Source organism: Artemia franciscana, chromosome 12 (assembly GCF_032884065.1).
Source record: "Artemia franciscana chromosome 12, ASM3288406v1, whole genome shotgun sequence".
Taxonomy (NCBI): domain Eukaryota; kingdom Metazoa; phylum Arthropoda; class Branchiopoda; order Anostraca; family Artemiidae; genus Artemia; species Artemia franciscana.
Window position 1 is genome coordinate 6,566,865 of NC_088874.1, and position 27,122 is coordinate 6,593,986.

Consider the following 27,122-nt stretch of genomic DNA (forward strand, 5'->3'; position numbering starts at 1 on the left):
GACGGGGGAAAAGCCCTAAGGCTACCACCCGAGAAGGATACTCCCACTGAAACCCTTAGCCAGTTACCATTCAAACCTATCTCTAAAACTCTTTCTAGAACCCCCCCCCCAACTACGCGATCCAAAACAGTTAGCCACTTGTCAGGGATTCAGGCCTTAGCCGAAACTAACTCTAATGAAAGAGGTGGGACGCCTGGCAAAAAGAGGAAAAAGGATGAAACTCGTTCGCCAGTGATAGTGCAACCCCTCTCCAAGTTTCCCAGAAACTAGTGCTAACGATTACCCCAATTGTTATACTGTCTCAATCAAGAAAAGCAATGGCCAACCCTTTTCATAAGATCGGATAATGCAAATTAGGAAAGCTGTCTTTCTAATCACCAAGGTAAATTTTGAACTTGTTTTCAAGCAGGACGAGTCTATTTTTATATTTTAGTTATATTTACCTTACGGGTTCTCAGGCAGCAGACCATATCCTGTCAAAATTCTTTTATATATATATATATATATATATATATATATATATATATATATATATATATATATATGTGTGTGTCAAAGATATATCAAATCTGTCAATATATATATATATATATATATATATATATATATATATATATATATATATATATATTTAAATATATTTTATAACCAGTTTATAACCATTTTTATTTTTAATATATTTTACTACCAGAGTATATCAGAGGAATTACCAGTTGTATATCCGCAAGTTTTACGCAGTCAAAAATTAGCACCTTGCACACGTGTTGCTGGGGCAAGTTCCGGAAAGAAAACTAAAAAATAAAGAAGAAAAATAAAATGAAAAAAGGAGAAAAAACTAAAAAAAAATACAAAAGGTAAACAGCTAAAAAAACTAAAAAGAAAAAAAACTAAAAAAAAAGAAAAAAAGAAAAAAAACTAAAAAGGAAAAAAATTAAAAAAAAATTAATTAAAAAACAAGGGATTACAAGAATTCAAAAACCTTAAAAAAGAAAACCAAAACTTTGAAGCTTAGTAGATACCATTGTTAGAAATTGTACTTGCTTTAATAATCAAATATCTTTGAAAAAACTACAGTAGAACACAAGGGACAATGAGAATCCATTTATATAGAAGCCTTCCGCGTGTCGTGCTTGAGCCTTGATGGCTCAAAAATTTTAGCCACAAAAAAAGATGTAGAAAAGTTACGCAAGGATGTGCTGTATGGTGTTGATACCAGTGTAAAAGTGGAGGAAATACAAATTGAACTAATAGATTCTTTGGGCCTTCTCATCAATTCAAGACCCAAGTTTTCTTCACCCAAATTGTTCAATCCTCATTTCCTGCAAAGTTGAGCTAAGTAGAGAAATATTCTTGTACGGTATGTCCCTTTTTTACAAGATTTATAAGCCCAAGCCCTACAATGCTCCACTTGTCTGGCCCGTGGCCACAACAAAAAACACTGCAAACAGTCCCATCCGTCTTGCCTTAAGTGTGGGAAAACAGGCCACGCAATTAGTTAATATATATATATATATATATATATATATATATATATATATATATATATATATATATATATATATATATATATATATATATATATATATATATATATATATATATATATATATATATATATATATATATATATATATATATATATATATATATATATATATAGCTAAGTAGAGAAATATTCTTGTATGGTACGTCCCTTTTTTACAAGATTTATAAGCCCAAGCCCCTACAATGTTCCACTTGTCTTGCCCATGGCCACAACAAAAAACACTGCAAACAGTCCCATCCGTCTTGCCTCAAGTGTGGGAAAACAGGCCACGCAATTAGTGAATGCCCTGAGTCAGACCCTTTCTGCAGAAATTGTAACCGTATGGGACATACAGCCCTCCAAAAACAATCTTGCCCGGCTCACCAAAAGCGGGTCGTAATCCTTAGAACATCTGATAAATGAACCTACCCTACTGGGTTGTTGCTGCAAGAATCCCTTGGCAACCCACACCCCATCGGCCCAGTAGAAGCCAAGCAACAGTTGCTGTAGAAGATGCAAGGACAGTATCATTTCCAAAAGAGGCAAATAGTGTTCATACTCAAGGTTCTAGTCAGTCCCCCCATCCCTTATCTAATTTTACTTCAACATCTTGCCCTCCAAAAGATTCATCTAAAAGTAGCCAAGAATGGTAAAGGCTTGCAACTTATCTCACAGTCAGTCACTTAATTGAGGTTAGTAATGAAGCTGAGGAAACCAAAAATATTCTCAAGAAGAAAGCTATCACTAAACTCCTAGGTGATAAAATCTTACAAACAGCTATAGCTCAATTATCCTCCATGAAAAAGGACATAGATTCCACATCAAAGCTAGTTAAAGCTAGTCCCTCAACATGCTATAGATACAATTTTCTTCTAAGTTCTTTAAGAACTACTGCTCAAACACATGGGTCCCTTCCGCAACACGCTATAGCTTGAATATATTTTCTCAATTTTTTAAGAACTACTGTTCAAACACATGGGTCCCTCCCTCAACACGCTATAGCTTGAATGTTTTCTCTATTTTTAAAGAACTACTACCCAAACACATGGACCCCTCCCTCAACAAACTATAGCTTCAATATTCTTCTAAGTTCTTTAAGAACTACTGCTCAAACACATGGGTCCCTCCCTCAACATGCTATAGCTTCGATTTTCTTCTAAATTTTTTGAGAACTACTGCTCAAGAACATGGGTCCCTCCCTCAACACGCTATAGCTTGAATTTTTCTCAATTTTTTAAGAACTACTGATCAAACACATGGGTCCCCCCCCTCAACACGCTATAGCTACCATTTTCTTCTAAGTTCTTTAAGAGCTACTGTTCAAACACATTGGTCCCTGCCTCAACAGGCTATAGCTTGAATTTTTCTCAAATTTTTAAGAACTACTGCCCAAAAACATGGGCCCCTCCCTCAATACGCTTTAGCTAAACTTTTCGTCTAAGTTCTTTAAGAACTACTGCCCAAACACACGGGCTCCTCCCTTAACACGAAACAGCTTCAAATTTCTTATGGGTTCTTTAAAAACTACTGCCCAAACACATGGGTCCCTCCCTCAACACGCTATAGCTTATATATTTTCTCAGTATTTGAAGAACTACTGCTCAAACACATGGGTCCTTCCCTCAACACGCTATAGCTTGAGTTTTTTCTCAATTTTTTAAGAAGTACTGCCCAAACACATGGGCCCCTCCCTCAACACGCTATAGCTTCAATTTTCTTCTAAGTTCTTTAAGAACTACTGCTAAACACATGGGTCCCTCCCTCAAGACGCTATAGCTTGAATTTCTTCTCTATTTTGTAAGAATTACTGCTCAAACACATGGGTCCCTCCTTCAACACGCTATAGCTTAAATTTTTCTAAATTTTTTAAGAACTACTGCTCAAACACATGGGTCCCTCCCTCAACACGCTATAGCTACAATTTTCTTCTAAGTTCTTTAAGAGCTACTGTTCAAACACATGGGTCCCTCCCTCGACACGCTATAGCTTGAATTTTTTCTCAATTTTTGAAGAACTAATGATCAAACACATGGGTCCCTCCCTCAAAACGCTATAGCTTGAATTTTTCTCAATTTTGTAAGAACTACGGCTCAAACAAATGGGTCCCTCCCTAAACACGCTATAGCTTGAATTTTTTCTCAATCTTTTAAGAACCACTGCCCAAACACATGGGCCCCTCCTTAAAACGCTATAGCTTCTTAAGTTCTTTAAAGTGCTTAAAGTTCTTTTAAAGTTCTTTAAGAACTACAGCTAGAAAATTACAGCATAGAAAAATAGAGCTTAGAAAAATGTTACCTTTTAATTGTCTTTCTTATTTGTAGACGTGCCAGCTTTTGTCTGTTTCTCATTTAAATTATCCAGAAAAAGTATCCAAAAAAGATTTAATTTCTTCGTCACTGAGTAATTAGATCCTGTACTTTTACAATATTTAATTTACACTATTGCTTAACACTGAAATCACTATTCAAAATATAATCCATTTTCAACACTGGTATTAACTGGACGAAGTCTGAATGAATATTGAAGGAAGTCACAATGAATACTGGATGAATACTGGATAAATGAATGTTCACACTTCAGAAAAAGTTTTTGCTTTATACTATGCAAAACGTTGCAGCTATATGTATATATATATATATATATATATATATATATATATATATATATATATATATATATATATATATATATATTCTTCTAAGTTATTTAAGAGCTACTGTTCAAACACATGGGTTCCTCCCTCAACTTGCTATAGCTTGAATTTTTCTCATATTTTTAAAAACTACTTTTCAAACATATGGGCCCCTCCCTCAACACGATATAAATACAATTTTCTTCTAAGTTCTTTAAGAACCACTGCTCAAACACATGGGTCCCTCCCTCAACATGCTATAGCTTGAATTTTCTCAATTTTTTAAGAACTACGGCTCCAACACGCGGGTCCCTCCCTCAACAAGCTATAGTTTGAATTTCTTCTCAATTTATTAAGAACTATTGCCCAAACACATGGGCCCATCCCTCAACACGTTATAAATACAATTTTCCTCTAGGTTCTTTATTAAGAAAAATTCAAGCTATAGAGTGTTGAGGGAGGGACCCTTTGTTTGAACAGTAGTTCTTAAAAAATTGAGAAGAAATTCAAGCTATAGCATGTTGGGGGAGGGACCCATGTGTTTTAGCAGTATTTATCAAAGAAAATAGAAGAAAATTGTAACTATAGCGTGTTGAGGGAGGGACCCATGTGTTAGAGCTGTTGTTCTTAAAAAACTTAAAGAAAATTGAAGTTATAGCGTGTTTAGGGAGGGGCCCATGTTTTTGAGGAGTAGTTCTCAAAGAACTTAGAAGAGAACTGAAGCTTTAGCGTGTTGAGGGAGGGACCCATGTGTTTGAGCAGTCGTTCTTAGAGAATTTAGAAGAGAATTAAAGCTAAAGCGTGTTGAGGGAGGGACCCATGTGTTATAAAATATATATATATATATATATATATATATATATATATATATATATATATATATATGTATATATATATATTTATATATATATATATATATATATATATATATATATATATATATATATATATATATATATATATATATATATATATATATATATATATATATATATATATATATATATATATATATATATATATATATATTTATAACTATATTAATAACTTTCAACTATTCTATATAGAATATATAGTTTATATAGCCATCTAAAAATTATAATCGGGTGTCTCACTGAGCCGAGTCTCATCTTACGCACAGTTAGCTATAAAAACTGGTTGGAATGTTACTCCCCAAAGGCAAAGTTATTGGACTTTTCAACTATTCTGAGTCATATAGCCATCTAAAAATTGTAATCGGGTGTCTGAGCCGAGTCTCATCTTACGCACAGTTAGTTACACAAACTGTTTGGAACGATACTCCCCAAAGGCAAAGTTATTGGACCTTTCAACTTATCTGAGTCATATAGCCATCTAAAAATTGTAATCGGGTGTCTCACTGAGCAGAGTCTGGGACCCATGTGTTTAAGCAGTAGTTCTTTAAAAAATGAGAAGAAATTCAAGCTATGGCGTGCTGAGGGAGGGACCCATGTGTTTGAGCAGTAGTTCCTAAAGAACTTAGGATAAAATTGTAGCTATAGCGAATTGAGGGAGGGACCCATGTGTTTGAGCTTTAGTTCTTAAGGAACTTAGAAGGAAAATGAACCTATAGCACGTTTAGGGAGGGGCCCATGGGTTTGGGCAGTAGTCCTTACAAAATTGAGAGAAAATTCAAGCTATAGCGTGTTCAGGGATGGGTCCATGTGTTTGAGCATTAGTTCTTAAGAAATTGAGAAAACATTCAAGCTATAGCATGTTGAGGGAGGGACCCATGTGTTTGAGCAGTGGCTCTTAAAGAACCTACAGGAAAATTGTATTTATAGCGTGTTGAGGGAGGGGCCCATGTGTTTGGGCAATAGTTCGTAATAAATTGAGAAGAAACTCAGGCTATAGCTTGTTGAGGGAGGGACCCACGTGTTGGAGCCGTAGTTTTTAAAAAAATGAGAAAAATTCAAGCTATAGCATGTTGAGGGAGGGACCCATGTGTTTGAGCAGTGGTTCTTAAAGAACTTAGAAGAAAATTGTATTTATACCGTGTTGAGGGAGCGGCCCATGTAATTGGGCTGTAGTTCTTAAAAAATTGAGAAGAAATTCAAGCTATAGCGTGTTGAGGGAGGGACTCATGTGGTTGAGCAGAAGTTCTTAAGGAACTTAGAAGAAGCTTGTATTTATAGCGTGTTGAGGGAGGGGCCCATGTGTTTGAGCAGTAGTTCTTATAGAACCTGGCAGAAAATTGAACTTATGGCGTGTTGAGGGAGGGACCCATGTTTTGGAGCAGTAGTTTTAAGGAACTTCGAAGAAAATTTAAGCTATAGCGTGTTGAGGGAGGGACCCATTTGTTTGAACAGTAGTTCTTAAGGAACTTAGAAGAAAATTGAAGCTATAGCGTGTTAAGGGAGGGGCCCATATGTTTGGGAAGTAGTTTTAAAAAATATAAACATCCAAGAGAGATAAAACTCTACAAAAAGAAAACTTCAAACGAGACGACGGCCAGTAGAATTGAAGGACTAAAACAACGCGGATATTTCGTCTGTATCCAAACAAGGCGTCTTCAGCACAAGATAGAAAATTAAAAGAAAACTAATGTAAAAACAAATTATTTTATTTTTAATTTATTGTTTTAATTTATTATTATCGATGGTGGTTTTTATTTGTTTTTAGATTAGTTTTCTTTTAATTTTCTATCTTGTGCTGAAGACGCCTTGTTTTATACAGGCGAAATATCCGCGTTGTTTTAGTCTTTTAATTCTACTGGCCGTCGTCTCGTTTGAAGTTTTCTTTTTGTAGAGTTTTATCTTTCTTGGTTGTTTATAGGGAAATATGTTTTCGGACTAAGGTTAGAATATTAGAAGCTATCGTAATAACAGATGTCAAGTTTTGTTCTGAAACGTGGGCGATCCGAAAAGCAGGGGAAGATTAATTCAATGGATTCCAGCGGAAATATCAGGGAAGAAAATAAGGTGAAAATTTCAGAGAATATGGAAGTGAAATTTGAACTAAATCGACACACAATATGTGCATGAAGAATGTTGAAAGGGTGTATGTCAAGAATAGATGAAGGTATTCAAATGAGATTTTAAAAGAATGCATACAGAGGATGATCCACTGAGAAAACGGCAATATATACACGCTATTACTAATACCACTACCACTGCTACTATTATTACTACACCTACTCCAACTACTACTTCTATTGCAACTACAACCAACATTAAGACTATTCAGACTATTTAGACTATTCAACTACACAAAAGGTAAGATGATAATACCACTGCTGCTGCTGCTAGTGCTATTTCTGTTAATGTTACTAATGGTCCTACAACTAGTACTACTATTACTCCTAGAATTACTAGTGTGACTCCTATCACAACTATGGCTAATTGTATGAAGGTAAAATTTTCAAGGAATATTGACACTTTCTTTAAGCGTGTGGTGAAAAGGGCGTATCACTATATTTTAGGAACAACCTTGTGTGTGAAGTTGAAACTATTAGAGCGTATTGTGTAGGATGTTGGACTAACCAAGAGACAACATTTGCATCCTACTACTACTTCTACTATTACTACTTCCACTACTACTCCTGCTACTACTACAATTACTACTCCTTTAACTGCTACTACTATTACTACTGCTACTACTACTATTGCTACTAAATATAAGGCTTTTACTAATCCCACTGCTACTACTACATCTATCTTTACTAGTGGTACTACTGCTAACGAAGTAGCAGTAGTGCTAATAGTAATACTTCTACTACTACTCCTGCTACTACTACAATTATTACTCCTTCAACTGCTACTACTATTACTACTGTTACTACTACTATTGCTACTAAACATAAGGCTTTTACTAATCCCACTGCTACTGCTGCTATCTTTATAAGTGGTACTACTACTAACGAAATTAAAAGTATTAAGGGAAATTTTTCGGGGAATATCGAAACAATGTTGAACTAAATCAAAAACAGGCTTTACACATAAAGGTTGTCAAGGGGACGTATTAACAATGCTCCGGAAATGGTTTATGGCATTAGGTCGAAACTTTGAAAGAGGGTTGAAGTTAATGTTGAAAAAACCTAAGATACTATGTGTATGCTGCTATTAATACTACTACTACAACTATTGCTACTACTAAAGCTGATGGTGTTAAGGTAAAAGTTACAAGGAGTATTTTGGTGGATATTGAACTAAATCAAAACAAACTGCGAGCTAGTAGACTGTCAAAAGGGTTCAACAGCAATATCTCAGGAATTGCTTGTATTATTAAGTAGGAACTTTCAGACTTTGGTTAAAGCAAAAAGCCCCTTGTACATACTAATGAATACTACTATTGTTGTAACAAATGAGGCTAAAGATATTACGGTGATTCTCTAAGGGAATTTTTCGGTGGGGGGGTCAATTAAACAAAATCACATATGTATCCATACTTCCAAAAAGACATTTAAACAATATCATAGGCAGCACAGCACTATCATAAGAACTTTTAAAGGAACTTATTTGATTGGAAATGAAAGCTCTAGTGCCTTTTCTAAAAGTCAAAAGAAATTGGATGGACCCCTCTAAATAGGCCCCCAATATCTCAGGAATGGCTTGTATTATTAAGTAGAAACTTTCAGATTTTGATCTAAGCAAAAAACACTTTGTATATACTAATGAATACTAATATTTTTGTAACAAATGAGGCTAAGGGTATTACGGTGATGCTCTAAGGGAATTTTTGGTGGGGGGGTCAATTAAACAAAAAAGAACCATATGCGTGTATACTTTCAAAAGGACATTTAAATAATATAATAGGCAGCACAGCGCTATCATAAGAACTTCTAAAGGAGCTTATCTGATTGGAAATGAAAGCTCTAGTAGATTTTCTAAAAATCAAAAGAAATTGGATGGCCCCCTCTAAACAGTCCCCCTCTCGAGCCCATTAATTCTTGAAACCCATCCAATAAAGTTTTTGAGTGGCTATTCTGTTCAGTATAGTTGAAAAGCCTAGCAACTATAACTAAAGTCATTTTGAGGATGTCTACCCCCTATAGCCCTCAGAGTAAGGGCTGTAGCCTGCAAAATTTGCCCATTGCTTATAAATGGTTTTTTATATTGAAAAAGAGAATCTTTTTGGTGTTTTGATCGCCAAAGGTCACATATACCCTCTTTCCCAATAACGTATTTTATATATACAAACAATGAGCAAGCTGCATAGCTTGCAGCCCTTGCTCTAGGGCTACGGGAGATAGATATCACAAACAACCAAAAGCTCAGAAGATGTTGAGGGGAAAGCTTAACTAAATCAAAACATGTTATGGGCGTCCTGGTTGTCAGAAGGTGGAAACACAAAAATGAATGAGAGTATTAAGTTGGAACTTTAAGGGAATGATGAGGGGGATGTTTATCTCACCATGGACATGTTTAAGGAGATGTTGAACTAACCAAAAGGTGCTATGTGCATGTTACATTATTGCTACTTTTACGACTGGTACGTCTACTGCTTTTACTGAGGTTAAGCATACTAAGGTTAAACTTCCAGGGAGCACTGAATACTGCAGCTAATACTGTTGTTACTACTTCTGCTACTACTTATATTATTGCTACAACTACTACTACAACTTGAGGACCTGGGTAGAAAGTTGAAACTTTGGAGAAATGTTAAGGGACTTTGAACTAGGCTAAATGTAAAATGTGCATGGTGCCACAACTACTAACAATACCACAACTATTGCTACTACAAATACTATTACAACTGCTACTACCGCAACGACTGCTGCGGCTACAACCACTACTGCGGTGACTACTACGAATATTACCGAAGCTAAGGGTATAGAGTGAAACTTTCAGGGAATTTTGATAAGAATAGTGATCTAAATTGAAATAAGTTATACATAGGCAGGTTATCATAGGCCGTAATAGCTGTATCTCAGAAATAGCATAGAATTTTAAGATGAAACTTTCAGAGCATTTTAAGAGAGATGTTTAACTAACTAAGAGGTACCATATGTTTACTACCCTTACTATTTCTAGTATTTCTTACGATTTTAAAAATCGTAAAAAAATGTTCTCCAACATATAGATAGTAAGCCAAACTATGGATTCCTATAGAGAAAATAGAAAAAAACTTGAAATATACTTTCTTTTCCAATGAAATAGACTATGCCAATAAAAAACGGACAGAAATTAATTAAAGAAAACTTTTCCAGGAAATGAGTTTTTCAAATAAAAGTAAAAAGGAACATATGAGCAGAAATAAAGTCAAATAATTTTCCAAGCGTAAAATTACCAAAAAAAAACATCAATAAATAAATGCAGCCAAAACCAACAAATATTACAATAAAAAACCGAGTTAAGACTTCAAGGTATAAATATATGTATATACATATTAAACTGTCAATCCGTGGTAAAAAACCTTTAATCTGTGGTAATTTTTTGGTAAAAAACCGTGTTTTGCCCAATTATCTTGGTTATGTTTTTTTTTGTTTTTGTTTTTGTCGATATTACGAGAAATAGGAATTATTAAGCTTGAAATAAGGATTATTTTGTAGGGGAGGCACTGACCCTATTCATATTAGTTTCTGCTTGTTGTAAGATTGAATCGGTTACTTATTGTATTTTCTGTTAGTTTTGGGCTTTGTTTAATTATTAGGGGTTAGTTTTTGATAGTTTTATATTTGAAAAATTATTTGACTTTATTTCTTTTCAGTTTTGGTTTAATATATATCTTTATTTTTCTTTGAAAAACTTATTTCGTGGAAAAGATTATTAAATTAGTACATTTTTGCTCATACAAAATATTGCTCTGTTATTATCGATATTTTCACAGTGAAGATAATTTTGTAACAAATAAAATTATTATTTAATTATCAGACTCCATTTGTTGCAGCTTTTTAGTTACAGTTAGCTGTCATCATAGACTCCTTTTAATTGTAGACTCCAGGATGAGAATTTAAGAGAAACTTTCTAGGAACAGCTGAATACTAAACTCGAGAGTTTAAAATTTGACTATGCGGAAGATGGTTGTTGTTTATTTTATTTACAACTTCAATTTTAAGACTGCAAATTGTATAATTTGGGCTAAATATTTGTACATTAGGGGGGGGTATTTTAGGTGAGGTTAGAGGTTCTAAATTTCCCTTGAAGTTAAATTTCATTTTTATTTGATCTACATTCAAGTAAAACTTATTAAATTCGTAAAATATATTAAAGGAAATAAGGATATATATTGTACTGGACATAAACCCTATGCAGAAAAACGAAAATATTTTCTTTCATGTCAGAAAAGTACAATATAGTTCATTTAATTTTATTGACTGTTTTATTTTTTATTTATTATTAATTTATTTTTTACCATTACTATTAGCGAATTTCGATTATACAGATTACTGATGGCAGTTTCACAACTGCGGTGCAATTAGACTCGAAATGGAATGAATTACATTTAAAAATAAAATAATAGTTTCTCCACTGTAAAATTAACTATTTATGTCATCTTCATTTGGTAGCGAAAAAAACACGACGTGAATCTATTATTCAATTAAATGAAGAAAAGATGTTAAAAGTAATAAATAAATAAAAAATGCTTACAAGACATATACGTTCGTTTAAACAGACTAGAAATGAATCGTAAAAGTAATAAAAAAGTAAGACTTTATTAGTGTAAAGTTTAATTTTACTCAACATACATCTCGTACTGAACATTAATTTTAGTGTTTCATTGTGATACAAAGAAAAACCATTAACGGTAATAGAAGAAATGGAATAACAACTGTTTTACTTCCACCAGTCACACAAGTCTCTTCTTCTACGAAGCCGTTATCGTTGACTATTTTCTGGTAAAGCTTGGCTGATTCCTTCATCGTTCGGGGTCTTTCTGGATTGTTGAAGTCAACTGAATGTATGCCAAATTTTTCTCTATAAAAATTATTTGTTTGTTATAAAAAGTCATAAGACCTAAAAATATTTCCAATGGACTATATCCGGAATTGTTTTGGAACAAATAGTAAGAGTTGCAAGCAGGATACACATGAATATTTTGTCAGTTAGCAAAGAGAGGGAGAGAGAGAGAGAGAGAGACAAACAGAGAGAGAGAGAGAGAGAGAGAGACAGAGAGACAGAGAAAAGAAGGATTAGTAGTTTTTTGTCATGGTAACCAGAAAATGCTAGTCAAAACTTGATTTTAATAAAATAAAATAACAGACGAAAAATGAAAGCTAGTAAGTTTTGCATTAACCGCTTTACTACGATAAGATGTTTTCACAATAGCCACAATAACAAAAAATAAAGGATGTTTTGATCGAAACAGCAAATAGAGAATGGTACTATGGTATTATTATGTATGTACTAAATTATGTATCGTGTTTTTAACCTTTTCGAACACTATACTCTGTACCGTTGTGCTTAGAATCAATTTAGAATAATCAATAGTTAATATCTTCCTTTCTCGCTCAGTAGGAAAACGTCTCCTTTTACTAGCATTTGGTTACCCATAGATTAAGACGCTCTCCATAGTAAAACGCTACCCACTGTTCTTAGGACCGAGATTAGTGACTTAAGTCACTAATCTCGTCCCTGCCAGGTCATTCCACTACATCTGAATGGGTCCAACGTGGTTACTCAACCAAATCTGGTGGATATAACCTTTCTACTTTACCTCATCTAGAGGCAGACGGAAAAAACTGAGCTGGGAAGATAAGATAAGGTTCTAAATTATATATAAAATGGCCTTCTCGGAGGGAGAAATTATTTCCCTTACACTGGTGCTTGAAATCAAATAAATCATACTGGAACATGTGGGGGTTCCCGGTGTCAACAGATTTATCGACAAATTAAGAGACTTCATAGCAGCTTTCTTTTAAGGATTTAAACATGAATATTTATCGTTTCTTATGTTGAATATTTGCTAATGTCGTCTTGTTTTTCAAAGAGCAGAGTATTGTCCCCTGGCTCTTTCTACATATGCCATTAGGGTCCATCCCTTTTAAAAAGAATAATTTGAATAACTTATTTTAACCACGAAAACGATACCCCTAAAATTGATCATTTAATTTCTGGAAATACCCCCCACCTCCTTCATAGAAATAATAGAATGGGTATAATTTTTCAGAAATGATTATCATTTTATACACTTTATTAACAAGATATTGGATTTGAGTGTTAAAATCAGGGGTTGAAGGAAAGAGTGTTGGGACCTTAAAGTCACTATCCATAATACGTAAAATCTCCTATTTTTACAGAGAAATATTGCCATATATTAGTGTTTGTGCATTCCCCAGGGCTGGTCAAATCAAGCCAGCAGTAACAAAGTACTGAAAGATGCACAAAGATGCATAGGTGCACTTGAGCAAAAACTGAAAAATATAGGGCTCAGTTTAGGTATTAAAAAAAAATGCTATGCCACAGGAAAGTACAAATTCTTTTTTTTTGCCAAAGTGTTATCAAATACAAGCTAAGGGAACTATTTAAACTCAAAAATGCACCTATTTAACAGTCTAGTAATTCCCCCAGTAGGGCGACAAGCCTGCTACTTGTCCCAGTAAAAACACCCATCAACTGAAACTTCTACCAAAACATGGACACTGAAAACTGAAAACAAAAGAAAACCTCTAGCTTTCGATGTGTTTTCCCATGCACCACTGGAATCAAATGCATCCACCACATCACAAATACGGAAGTACACGAAAGCCTCCAGTCGACAAGAATATTCTATATTCCCTTTAAAATTGCACCTTCCGGTATGCACATATTTCAGAAATTGGTATATTTACTTACGTATAACCTACTGACCATTCAAAGTTGTCCATCAACGACCAGGCAGCGTACCCTTTAACATTAACTTGGTCCAATCTTATTGCTAGAAATGAAAATACTATTAAAACAATAAATTTGAGACATATTATTTTTTAATGGTTTTATGTTGGATTGAACCAACTCAAACCAGATTTTACTACTTTGAAGTACATTTAAGTCAGCTAATTGTTTCACTCTAAACTACACCTGGCGAATATAAGAACCACTTGTTGTAGTAGTTTTTTTATGTTACTGATAGAAGGAGCACATTGACTGTCGCATTGCACTTCCGTGATTTTACGCGGAGCTGTTATTTTACATAAAGGCTAGATTTTCGTTTTTGATTTTCTTTAATCCTAAGTTCTTTCCTTTTTAAAATATCTACAGTTTAATTTGTTTCCCTGTTTCAACGCCATAGCATAAATGCTATATAGTAGCGAAAAGTTCATTCAAAATGGGACACATCATAGCGCGCGGAAAGGGAAGTTTCCCTCTCCGTCACAGCAATAGCTTCACTTCCTATCACAGAATAAATGTAAAAGGAGGTGGAGTCATGAAGAAAGGTGTAGGTCTAATGTGTCCCGAAAAGCTTTAATGGAAAGTAAATGAATTTTCTATACTGTTTAATATTTATGCTGTGTTCAACACCGAGGAGACCTTGTTTTACACATGTAAGATATTTTTTAACCGGTTTTCTTTCATGTTTTTTTCCTAGTGGTCATTCATCTAATATTTTCAACGCTATTTTCTTTGTAAAATATTGCCTTAGTTGATGTTGAGTAACTTAATTTTTCATGAACAATAATGATCAACATAATATGATGAACATAATAAAATAATGATGAACAACATGAATAACAGACACAGAGTGTGACGCATGGTCACAAATCGTGACCTAAAAGTGTACAAAAAGAGCTGTATATAGCCATACATTTTTTTTCAAGTAAAAGTAGAGAGCGAAAATTGAAAAAAAAGGAATAAAGAAGATGGTAAGAGTTAAAGCTGTAAGCACCGCAACAGGCAAAGTAACCACATATTCTGTTCCGGACAGTATTATTGAGTGACAAGCTAGATTAATGATGCTTCAAGAGGGTTGTCTAACCTTTTGACTTAAATCAGCTTCCACAATTAAGGTCTGACTGGGGGAGGGGTAGTTCTAATATGATTTTGTTTTTGATACTCTTTTGAAAGATTTTGGAAGTAATTTATTGAATTGTAATTGTGACAACTTGCATGTAGCATGTAAATAGTGTATTTTATTTATTTCAACATTCTCCCAAAATTCTCTGAAAGTTTCATCTAAATACCATCAGTCTTTTTGGAGACACAGGATCAAATATGCTCCTTCTTTCCCCATTTCAATACGTACATGTAAACATTGGGTGGCTCGCATAACTTCGAGCCTTCACCCAAGGGCTGTGAGGTGTCATGTCATTCCGGGAGACGTAGCTATTGGGCCTTTCAACTATTTGGAATAAAATGTCTATATTAAAATTTTTCTCAGATTTCTTAGGGAGAGGAGAGCTTAAAGAGGTGTGACAAGAGGTTGGTTGTACCAAATTACTCCATCTCAACATTCTTGAAAGTTTTAGCTTACCAAACTTAGCCATACCCCCTAAATGTTTCCTGAATATGTTTCACTTTACCTTTAGCCGTTCTTTAATTATTGCAGATACGCTATTCTGACAACCTGGGTGCAAATAGTGTCTCTTAATGTGGTTCAAAATTCTACTCAATTTTCATTGAAGCTTTGAACTTAATGCCCTTAGCCGTTCCAGAATTATTGCAGAGACATCATTTTGACAACCTGGATGTACACAGTGTCTTTTGATTTAGTTCAATATCCCCCTCAATATTCTATGAGAATCTCACCTTGATCCCTTGTCCGTTCCAAGATATTTCAGATGCGCCCTTTTGACAACCTGAATGCGACGGTGTCTTTGGTTTAGCTCAAAATTCTCCTCGACACTATCTGACAATTTCAAGTTAATATTCTTTGTCTTTTTTATTTACAACTTGATTGAATTACAGCTTGAATAAGGCTGAAAATTTGATTAAGTTTTGATTTAATATCTCTAGGAACAAAATCCTAAGATATTGTAGGCCCGCCTTTTTGACAACCTGAATGTAGACAGTATCTTTTGTTTTAGTTCAAAATTCTCATTGACACTACCTAAAAGTTTCAACTATTACCATCAGCTATTCCTGATATATTTCGGATACGTCCTTCTGATAGTTTAGATGCATTGAATGTCTTTTGATTTAGTCCAATATCCCCCTTATCATTCCTTGAAAGTTTCAACTTAACACGCCTAGCTGTTCCTGAGATATTGCAGACGCAACCTTTTGACAACTTGGATGTATATAGCGTTTTTTGATTTAATTCAACATCCCCATCAATTTGTGTTGAAAGTTTCAACTTAATAGCCTTTGCTGTTCCTGATACGTCCTTTTAGCAGCCTGGGCGCACATAGCGTATTTTGATTCAGTTAGGCATCCCCCTAAACACTCCCTTAAAGTTACTGGTTAATGTTTTTAGCATTTTCATGTACCCAGGGTTAAACACATCCCTGTTTTCATATAATGGAGCCGACATGTAAACAATGGACAACTTGCATAACTTAAAATCCTTGTGCCAAGGGTCTTGGGGGTCATGTCATCCCTGGAGGTACATTTTTTGGACTTCTCAACTATTTTTAAAGTATTCAAATCACATTTTTTTTTTAGAATTTTTCTGCGGATTTAGAGGAGTTGGGCAACTAAAATAGACATGGGAGGGGAGTTGCCCCTCCAACCACTTTTGACTGTTGTAATAGGCAATAGAACTGTCAATTTCCAAGAAATTGTCCCCCCCCCCCGCTGAAGTTCCTGTTGACCTCTCCTTCTTTACGAAGTGGCCTGGGAAGAATCAAACATTGGCAGCGCTATCGCACTGCGTATGATCTAAATGAGCCAATGGAGAGGTTTGTTTAGCTTTGGAATTTAGTTTTTACTGTTAAAGCAAAAACTTAGGAAAGGCTTAGACACGAGACTCTAAAATATAAAATTTAGATAATACTAGATACATCAAAAACAGTTGGGTTTTTATGCTGATCCCAAATGTATAAAATTTATTAAGTTTAGTGTTACCCACGAGAAACTATGAGCCTGAGAAAATCTGCTCAATTTCCATAAAAAGGGGAAAAAATCATCCCCAACAGGTCAAGGAATCACTAATAAATGAATACCATACGATTCAGTACACAAGAGAACACTGCTGTAGGGGTATCAAGCTCTCATCCTTAAAAATGTGGAACTTAATATTTTTGCCAGAAGAAAGGCCACGCATGCGTGCTTATTTGTTTTTTTCTTTGTTTTTTTTTTTTGTTTGTTTTTTTTCCAGAAGTGATCGTGTCAAACCAATGTTTCTAGAAGATCCAAAGAGGACTCCTTCGAACGGAAATTAAAAGGCTCTAGTGCCCTTTTCAAATAACCAAAAAGATTGGAGGGCAACTAGCCTCCCTCCTACGCCTTTATTTCCGAAAGTTGTCGGATCAAAATTTTGAAATAGGCTTTTTTTGTCCAGTATACCTGAAAGATCAAATAACTATGCCTGAGGGGATGACCTGATCATTCACAGCCCCAGACAAAAGGGTTGTAAGTTACAGAATTTGCCCATTGTTTACATAAAATATTTGTTATCGGGAACTATAGAGACATTTGGGTCGGATTTTCTGCAAAGAAGGGGATTTTCCATGGGGAGAATTCTCTGTGGGGAGGGACGTTTCCGGTGGTGAACTCTCCAGGGGTTATTATACACGAGAGAATTCACCATAATTCTGATACAATATATATATATATATATATATATATATATATATATATATATATATATATATATATATATATATATATATAAATATGCTGTTTGTCTGTCCGTCTTTTTGTACCTCTATACTAAAAAAAAACTAAACAAAATAAAAGAAAAAAAAACTAAAAACAAAAAATACAAAAAAAAATGAAAAAATAAAAAAACAATTAAACAAAACAAAAAAGAACTAAAAAAGAAAGAAAAAAAACACACACACAGAGAGAGAGAGAGAGAGAGAGAGAGAGAGAGAGAGAGAGAGAGAGCACTAACTTTGACATCACAAGAACTCAAGAACTAAGAAAATTAGCAGGAGGGGGGAGGGCTTGAAGTTTAACATATTACGTTTTTGGACCCAAAATGTTTTAAGTTATCAAGAAAGTGGAGGTATCATTAGTTCTTCAAATTCAGTGCATCAATGTTTAAAATTGACTTCAGTGTTATAGAAACAATCAGCCCCCTCTATATTTTCATAATTGTTTTCAAAAACGAAATGATTTGCATAAACTCAAAAACATTATAGATGCTTTTTTCAGGCGAGGAAAACGTTTCACGAGCTAGAAAACCCTTTTTTTAGTGTGTATAAACCTATCATAAAATTAGATGGGATATTACCTTTGAGGACATTATTTATGTACCGTTTGTAGTAGTAAACACGTGCAAAATCATCCAAGTTGCCAGCGGTGTCACTACAGCCATTTTCAGTTATATAAATTTCAGTGTTGTCACCATAATTTTCTTTGATGTATTTTAGCTGCTCCCTAATACCAAATGGTGTTATATACAGCCAACTAGAGCCTGCTCTGGAAATACAAATATATAATTAAGGTTGGAATATTTTCAAAGAGAAATAGAGAGATCCCTATCTGATACTACCCTATCAAAAAGTATGCTTTAATTCCGCTGATTTTTTTTACATATTTCAAAAGCTAAGCACATTAATACTTCGGCGTATGTAAGAAAGGCAAACCAAGTAATTCAGCTTTGTTTTGCTACTTGCAGTATTTACCCCGTTTTCACTCTTTCAACTTCTGAACAAGGAAAATAAAATAAAATCTTATTGGTCCTTCTTACTGTATTTGAAACCACAGAAAGAATAAAAAGCTTTTGCACCACAAATTATTTACAAGTAAGTCAGTTTCTCTCCGTTATTAAATTAAAAGAAATTCAACTGATATTACTATCAGTTGAAATTAAAAGTTACTGATATTACTATCAGAGCAACATTAAAAATTAAAATGAACAGATGTTATGACGTATATGAGGAGGGTTGCCCCTCTTTTATACCTTGCTCTTTACGCTCGAGTTTTTTAGTACTTTCAAAAAAGCTTTTTATTATTGTAATCAAACGACCATTGTGTTTCATGAGTCGTTCTTAGAGAAATGGGAGAAAAAGTAAAACCTAAGTGTAACGAGCGAGGTACTGATGAGGGGCAACCCCCCTCATATACATAATAATTTCTGTTTGTTTTAAGTTTCAATGTTCCTCCTTACTTTCAGATGAAAAATAACTTTTTTTTTTGTTCAATTTCTGATCGGTTTTTAAACAATGCTCGGAAATCATTTTCAACTGATATTAAAGAGCAACATTAAAACTTCAGATGAACAGAAATTATGAAGTATATGAGGAGGGTTGCCCCTCCTTTATATCTTAAGTTTTTTAGTACGTTCAAAAAAGGTTTTTATTGTTGTAACTAAAAGACCATTGTGTTTCACGAGCCATTCTTAGAGCATTGGGAGAAAAAGTCAAACTTTAGCGTAACGAGCGAGGTACTGATTAGGGCCAATCCCTTTCATATACGTTATAATTTCCGTTTTTTTTTAAGTTTTAATCTTGCTCTTTACTTTTAGTTGAAAAAACTTGCTGTTTTATTCAATTTCTGATCGTTTTTTAAACAGTGCTTGGAAATCATTTTCAACTGATATTAAGGAGCAACATTAAAACTTAAAATGAACAGAAATTATGACGCATATGAGGAAGGTTTCCCCTCCTTTATACCAGAAGAGCTGAAACTCTGGGATGTTACAAAAACAAAATAAAAAATACAGTTTTTATATTATTTCTCGCTAAATAATTCATCAAAGTAAATGTTTTTTTGTTTCTGATTTTCAACATGATAAAATTGAAAGATAAAGATTTATAAAATAGTCAAACATATCACTGACATTTTATCCTTGAATGTGCTATTAAAAAAGAGACAGTGTCCATTACACGAGAAAAGTCACATTAGTAAAAACAAAACAAAAATAGAAAATGACACTTACTGATACCACGTCGGGTCTGGATACGTTTTAATATCTTTATCTTCATTGAAATCGTCCTTAGCTGGGCTAAATTTAAAATCTTCCGCGACAGAAGAAGTGTAAAAGTTCATACCGAAGAAATCAGCTGATCCATTCAGGAGTCTCTTTTCCTCTGGTGTAAATTCAGGAAGTCTTTTTGTGGTCAGACCCATTTCTTGATCTTTTCTGTCTATTTGCTGCCGCATTATTGCTGGATAATCTCCATTAACAAAAACAGGATTTGCGAACCATCCTAAGTCAAATTCAAGCCCTCGAACAGCAGCATCTTTTGATTGCTGGGTTTCATCTTTGGGAACATGCCATGCAATGTTCAAGGTAATGCCAATTCGACCTAAAGTACACTCAACTAAATTATGGGGATTCGATACTTTAAAATTATTTTGCAAGTTTCAGGGTGGACTGACTGTCTCAAAGACAGAGGGTTAATTAGTCAATTTTCCCAGCATCACATAGAACTATCAAATAAATCTTGATAAAAACTAATAAGGGATCTTACCTGTATAATTAAATAAAAAAGCAAATTAAATAAAATAAGGAGCGACATTAAAACTTAAAACGAACAGAAATTACTCCGTATATAAAAGGGGCTGTTCCCTCCTCAACGCCCGCTCTTTACACTAAAGTTTGACTCTTTCTCTTAACCCCATTTTTTAAAACAGTAAAAAAAATTAGCGTAAAGAGCGGGGTATGGCAAGCCAGGTGCATAGTCTGTATAGATAACATGATCCTTGCCACTGAATGTTTTTGCTTTAATGATACGATCTTTAACGCCAAGAACCTCGCGTAAAATTGAGGAAAATTTTTTCATTCCAAAATGAAATGGTATTGTAATTTCTCCTCTGTCCTGTTGAATAGTTGAATGTGAAGTCCCCCTTTTTTGACTCGGAATTTTTAGTTGATAACCCTACAAAGCTCATGCATATTCTTGCATTCCTTTTAGGGTATAGTAGCAAAGGGTTAATCATCAGTCAAAATTCACCGACAAACCTTCTTCGGAGAAGTCAAAGGGTCTTACTTTAATCTCATACGTGCGATATTTTCTCAGTGAGGACTTACGTGAGGTTCTTGGTCTTAAAAATCGTATTATTAAAACAAAACATTTCAGTGGCAAGGATCATGTTATCTTTGGAGACTATGCAGCCTGCTTCTCATTAGACAGTTATATATTTCTTTATGCATCCTTTATCGAGACAACGAGAAACGGTAATACCAATGCCTCCCCCCCCTTACGTTTTCTAGAACGTAAATCCACTGACGACGACATTCAGCACTACAATATAAAGCGCCTTCAATATATTCCAGTCAACCCTTCGCATTTACAGCTCTGTCATGTGGGCGATCTTCTAGCAATAATAAAATGTCATTTTCAACCTACTCAGTGAGATGATTAATAGACAAAATACTTTTCTTTGTCTTGATGTTTATTGCTACATTACTGCTCTTGGACCACGACAATTGGGTCATGGAATGGAGTATTACAGGGGTCGTTCATCAATGTCCGGTTACGGTCTCGGCAATTGGTTTGCTAAGTTGTTTTGCCCTGCTCTACCCCTGGCTAAACAAAATGTATTGCACAGGATGCCACAGATTTTGTGTCCTCTACACTATATGATTGGGGCCCTGGGAAGGATTTTAAAGAAACGGCTTCACACTGTCTCAGGTCTAGCGCGCGATCCCTCGTTGAGCGATTGGAATCATGACAAAACGGAAAAGGTTTAAAAAGGGCATGAAACACCTCCGTCATCAGTCTCAACTCAAACCGAAAGCGTAAAACATTGCTCCTGTAAAAAAAAAGAAACCAAAAGTAAAAATTGTTAGATTGAAAAAGGATTTCTTTTCCTAGATATGGCACGTCTACCACATACAGTGGTAGACATATCCTACTGAGTCACCTTCTCAGTAGAGGCCCTCTCCAGGCCACTCAACGCGTCGCCAGGTGGAGGATAGGGGAACGTCCTACAGATATGTAGAATACTTCCCATAAAGGGAGGTGTGGACAAAGGGGGGACCTAGCCCCTGGGGCTCCATAAGCTGAAACTGGGGTATCCGCACCCGGGGGCCGTAAATAAAGATGGAGGAGGAAGAAGGCCCTTCTGATGCACACTAAACAGGGCCTACCTGCGTGTGGACACGTCCCGTTAGTTGCAAACCTTCTTCCAGCAATGGATTAAATTGTATGGTAGTGCAGGATACAATCGTGGGAGGGACCTCTCCAGGAGGGCAATTGCAGAATAGGGTGGAAGACCCAGATTCGGACAACGGTCCCTCTTTTCGTCCTATCTTTAACGGGGATAAGTCCAGATTGACTAATCTCTTTCAATTTATTAACATGCCAGTACAATATTTTACTATTAAGCCATCTATCTGCATCTTACAGGTTCTCGTTAGTTTTATCCATAGCCTCCACCTCACACCTCCTTATTTCATATTTTAATGCTGTCTCCACTTTCTTTACATTCCTTTTGTTTTCATATGATCTATCATTCACGTAACTCTTGTACATTCCCCTTTTCCTCTCTATTAAACATAAAGCTTTTTCGCTAATATTCCTAGCTGCAGTCTTAACTTTCTACCGTAAGACACCATCAGCAACTTTAAAAATTAATTTGTGAATGTGAATTCCATCTTAAACTTCAGATCAGCAGAAACAAATATCTATAATAATTCAAACACAAAATGACCAAAAATGACTATTAAAGAACAAACGAAACCCAAAACGAATTAAATAAACAATCATAATTTTTTTATCGTCGAAGATTTCTGTTTTATAGTAACCAAACCCTTGCTTGTAGTGATTATTTTTTTTTATTTTAAGCTTGATTTTCATATTCAGTTTAAGTTTTACTCGTTTTAAGATATATTTGTTCATTTATGTTAGCACCTACTGTATATTGGTTTGCTTAAAAAAAAAAAAAAGAAAAAAAAAGAGATATTCGATTAAAAAAATCTATGATTGTTTTTTAATTTCTGTTCGTTTTTGGCTTCATTAATTTTTTAATAGTAATTTCTGGTCGTTTTGAATTTGAATTATTATAGAAGTTTATTTCTGCTGATCTGAAGTTCAATATGGCCTTTACTTTTCTCTGAAAAACTTCTTTTCATAATTTTTTTCTAAAAATAATTGTAGTAAAATTGAGAAAAATGAGGAGTAAGCGGCATCAGTATCAGTTTGCCTTAGAATGTAAATGAAAATAAGTTTACTATTGCTAATCTTTTCTATTAATTAATAAGGCAACTTTTTTTTCATCGAATTCCAGCTGTTCTAACAATCACTGTTTTCATTTTGTTTGACTTACATATCAAAGAAAAAATGACAGGATATAAAATACCTATTTTATCTATTTCTATGAATATTAACGTTGCAAGATGACCACCGGCAGATCCAGGGGGCTAAGGGGCCCTGGACCTCCCCTCAAGATTTTTTCTTGTGCCCTCTTTCCCTGTTTTTTTTTTATTTTTTAGAATAAATTTGTCAATTTGGTCAATTTTTGGCACCTTTGTCACATTGGGCCTCCAACCCCAAGATTTTGCTCATTGGCATCCCTGTCACATTGCCCCCACCTCCTAAGATTTTGCCATTTCCAGGAATTTCCAGGAAAGATTAGATACCGGCTGGAGATTTTTTTTTGGGGTTTTAAATGTTAAGCTAGAGAACATAGCCGGGAAAACAAGAAAGTGACGGAAAGCAAACTAATCAGGGTCGGGAGCAAAATTTATCACCAGATCTCCAGCAAATATTTTTTTTTTTGGGGGGGGGGTAGATAGATGGAATCTATGGCCTTAGCCTCAACCATGAATGTAAAAAATTCGCTAAAGATTGATATCCTTGTATTTTGAGAACATTTGGGAGGAGGAGGTGATGGGTTTATAATATTGTTTGATGGATGGTAGGATGTGTCACAGATTCAAATGCAGAATTTATGGACATTGTACACATAACACTTCTAAAAGATAAGGAGGTGTATGCAAAGTACCTCCTTGGGTTGCCTTGTAGTTATCATTGTAGAGATGATATGCCATTGCATGGGCCCTCAAGAGATTGTGACCAGCCAAATAAGCACCTGTACCATTGCCAACCACTCCGGGTGCCTTCTCCCCAGTTCCATAACCATGAAAAGCAACAACCCATGGTTCGTTCAAAGTTATCCAGAATTTTACCTAAAAATAGAATACAGTCTTTTTTTGTCTAATTAATTTGAACAATGGTGCCGTAGATGTTCTAAGGCAGGGTCGAGATTGCTGAACATACACCAAAATATTACAACAAAATCATACAACAACATACAAGAACATACAACAGCAGAACATACAACAAAATATTAATATTATAACCAATTCAAATAATAATATATAATATCAACAAAATACTCAGTAAATCTACTCAATTCAATAAAAATCACTTATTTATTTTTTTATCGTTCTAAAATTGAAAATGAACGGTTAACCAATGATGAAGCCATTTAGCTGTAATAAAAAAAGTTAAAAATTGAAGCACTCTTAAGCAGTATTAATAAAAAAAAAGTTTTTTTAACGGAAAGTAAGGAGCGGCATTAAAAGTTAAAACGAACAGAAATTACTTCGTATATGAAAGGGGCTGCTTCCTCATCAACGCCCCGCTCTTTACGCTAAAGTTTGATTCTTTCTCTTAACTCTACTTAATAAAATAGTAAAAAACTTTAGCGTAAAGAGCAGGGCGTTGATGAGGAAGCAGCCCCTTTCATATACGAAGTAATTTCTGTTCGTTTTAATTTTTAATGCCGCTCCTTACTTTCTGTTAAAAAACTTGTTTTTTTTATTTAATTTCTGAACGTTTTTGAATCAATGCATGTTTTCATTTTGGCTCTCCGCAGATGAATAATTAAAACGAAATTTACATATTTATTTTTTTGGATAAATGGCTTTCTCATAGTTTTTATCAAATGATTTTGAGAAAAAAAAGAGTGGTGGAAGAGGCCTAGTTGCCCTCCGATTTTTTGGTTACTTAAAAAGGCAACTAGGACTTTTAATTTTTTACGAATTTTTTTTATTAGTAAAAGACATACGTAACTTACAAATTAGCTTACGTAACGAACTTCTGTATTCTCATGTTTTTATTATGTATATGGGGGGGGGGTTCACACCCTCGTCAGTGCCTCGCTCTTTACGCTAAAGCTTAAGTTTTGTCCCTATTTCTTAAGAATGACCCCTGAATCACAAAAGCCGCAGAGTAAATAGTTGAAATTACTAAAAATACTTTGGCGTAAGGAGAGGGGTATTAGGAGGAGGTGAGCCCATCATATGCGTAATAATTTCTGTTCGTTTTAAGTTTTAACACTTCTCCTTACTTTCAGTTTAAAAAACTTTTTCATATTAATTTTTTCATTTTTTTTTAAATAATGCTAGAAAATCCTGCGCTCCTTTCATGAAAATTTTCTTCCCCCATGACAAATTCTTCCACAGAACGTTCCCCCAACATACTCCCTCTTCTCAACCCCTCCCCCCTCTCCAACCTAAAAATCCTCCTGAAAACGTCTGTACACTTCCAAATAACCATTACTATATGTAAGCACTGGTCAAAGTTTGTAACTTGTAGCCCCTCCTACGGGTACTGTGGTGGAGTAAGTCGCCCCCAAAGACATGGTTATAAGGTTTTTCGACTATGGTGAATAAAATGGTCAATTTTTTTGGTCACTTAAAAAGGGCACTAGAACTTTTCATTTTCGTTAGAATGAGCCGTCTTGCAAGATTCTAGGACCACTGGGTCGATACGAACACCCCTGGGAAAAAAAAACAAACAAATAAACACGCATTTGTGATCTGTATTCTGGTAAAAAATGCGAAATCCCACATTTTTGTAGATAGGAGCTTCAAACTTCTACAATAAGGTTCTCTGATACGCTGAATCTGATGATGTGATTTTCATTAAAATTGTATGACCTTTAGGGGGTGTTTCCCCCCTATTTTCTAAAATGAGGCTAATTTTCTCAGGTCCGCAACATTTGATGGGTAAAGCTAATCTTGATGAAACTTATATATTTAAAATCAGCATTAAAATGCGATTCTTTTGATGTAACTATTGGTATCAAAATTCCATTTTTTTAGAGTTTCGTTACCACGAATTCCATCAAACAGTTTGAACATAAAAAAAAAAAATTTTGGGACCCCTTCAATGTGCCACGGTTTAAACGGTTCAAACAAAGACAAACCAGCAATGCCAAACGTCAAACGTCAATGCCAAACCAGCAAATGCCAAAACAACAGAAAATACGAAATAATAACCAGAATGCACCAAAGTCATTTTCTGCAACCACAATACTCATATAGAAATAGCTGAGCTGGTAAAGGAGCCGTCAGAAGTCAGACCAATGTATGCAGATGGAGGAATTGATTCTATATATCTCAGCTTAGGAATTGTCATAAGAAGTTGTGTATTAAATTATAGACCCTAAATTTGCCTGGATTTTTTTTTTAATCTTAGGAAAAGTATTCGATAGTTAGTTAGAATACTTGGATGTTTCTACAGCTATTACTTTAATGTAACCTACTTAACTAGGGTCCTTAAACATGTATTATAAAATCCAAAAATGAATGGCAGCATCGATTGTTTATTCAGTAATATTAACGGTTCCACAGTGTTGATTACATTAGGCAAGCATCATCAGTGAATCATTTTCGATGAAGAGGGAGCTGAAGTTTAAATATGTGCATTTTTACGCCTATATTTTTGAACTTTTCACAAAGGCCCTTTTTTGTGGAAAGGAATTTTCTACAAAGACATCCAATCACTTGTTAGAATGTATTTGAAATAAAAATACACAATGAGGATCTCTTCTAATTGTAGAAACGATACCTTTAAAAGGAAAATAGAAGTTTGAATATTATAGGATCATGAGAGGAAAGTAAAATCTACGCCTCAAGAACAAGGAGTCGATGGGCTGGTGACTTACCATATGTAAGATAATTACTGAACGTGCTATTGCACAAAAAGAATTAGTTGTTTTTTTTTAAATGTTTTTTCAACGGAAATAAAGGGCAATTTTTGAATTTTAAACAAGTATAAATTACACTACGCATCAGGGAGAAGGC

At 34.6% G+C, this 27,122-nt stretch overlaps 2 protein-coding genes across 2 annotated transcripts in view; one reads left to right on the top strand and one right to left on the bottom strand.

Annotated features, from left to right (window-relative positions):
• LOC136034172 (uncharacterized) overlaps window positions 1-27,122 on the top strand; it is a 341,873-nt gene that overhangs the window by 30,270 nt on the left and 284,481 nt on the right. The gene's annotated exons all lie outside the window — the stretch shown is intronic.
• LOC136033613 (lactase/phlorizin hydrolase-like) overlaps window positions 11,768-27,122 on the bottom strand; it is a 41,697-nt gene continuing 26,342 nt past the window's right edge. Inside the window, exons 4-8 of the mRNA XM_065714401.1 lie at window positions 24,032-24,215; window positions 20,019-20,388; window positions 18,369-18,556; window positions 13,889-13,970; window positions 11,768-12,031 (exon numbers count right to left, since the gene is read on the bottom strand). Coding sequence (XP_065570473.1) covers window positions 11,824-12,031; window positions 13,889-13,970; window positions 18,369-18,556; window positions 20,019-20,388; window positions 24,032-24,215 — 1,032 coding nt within the window. The 3' untranslated portion in view covers window positions 11,768-11,823. The remainder of the gene's footprint in view (window positions 12,032-13,888; window positions 13,971-18,368; window positions 18,557-20,018; window positions 20,389-24,031; window positions 24,216-27,122) is intronic.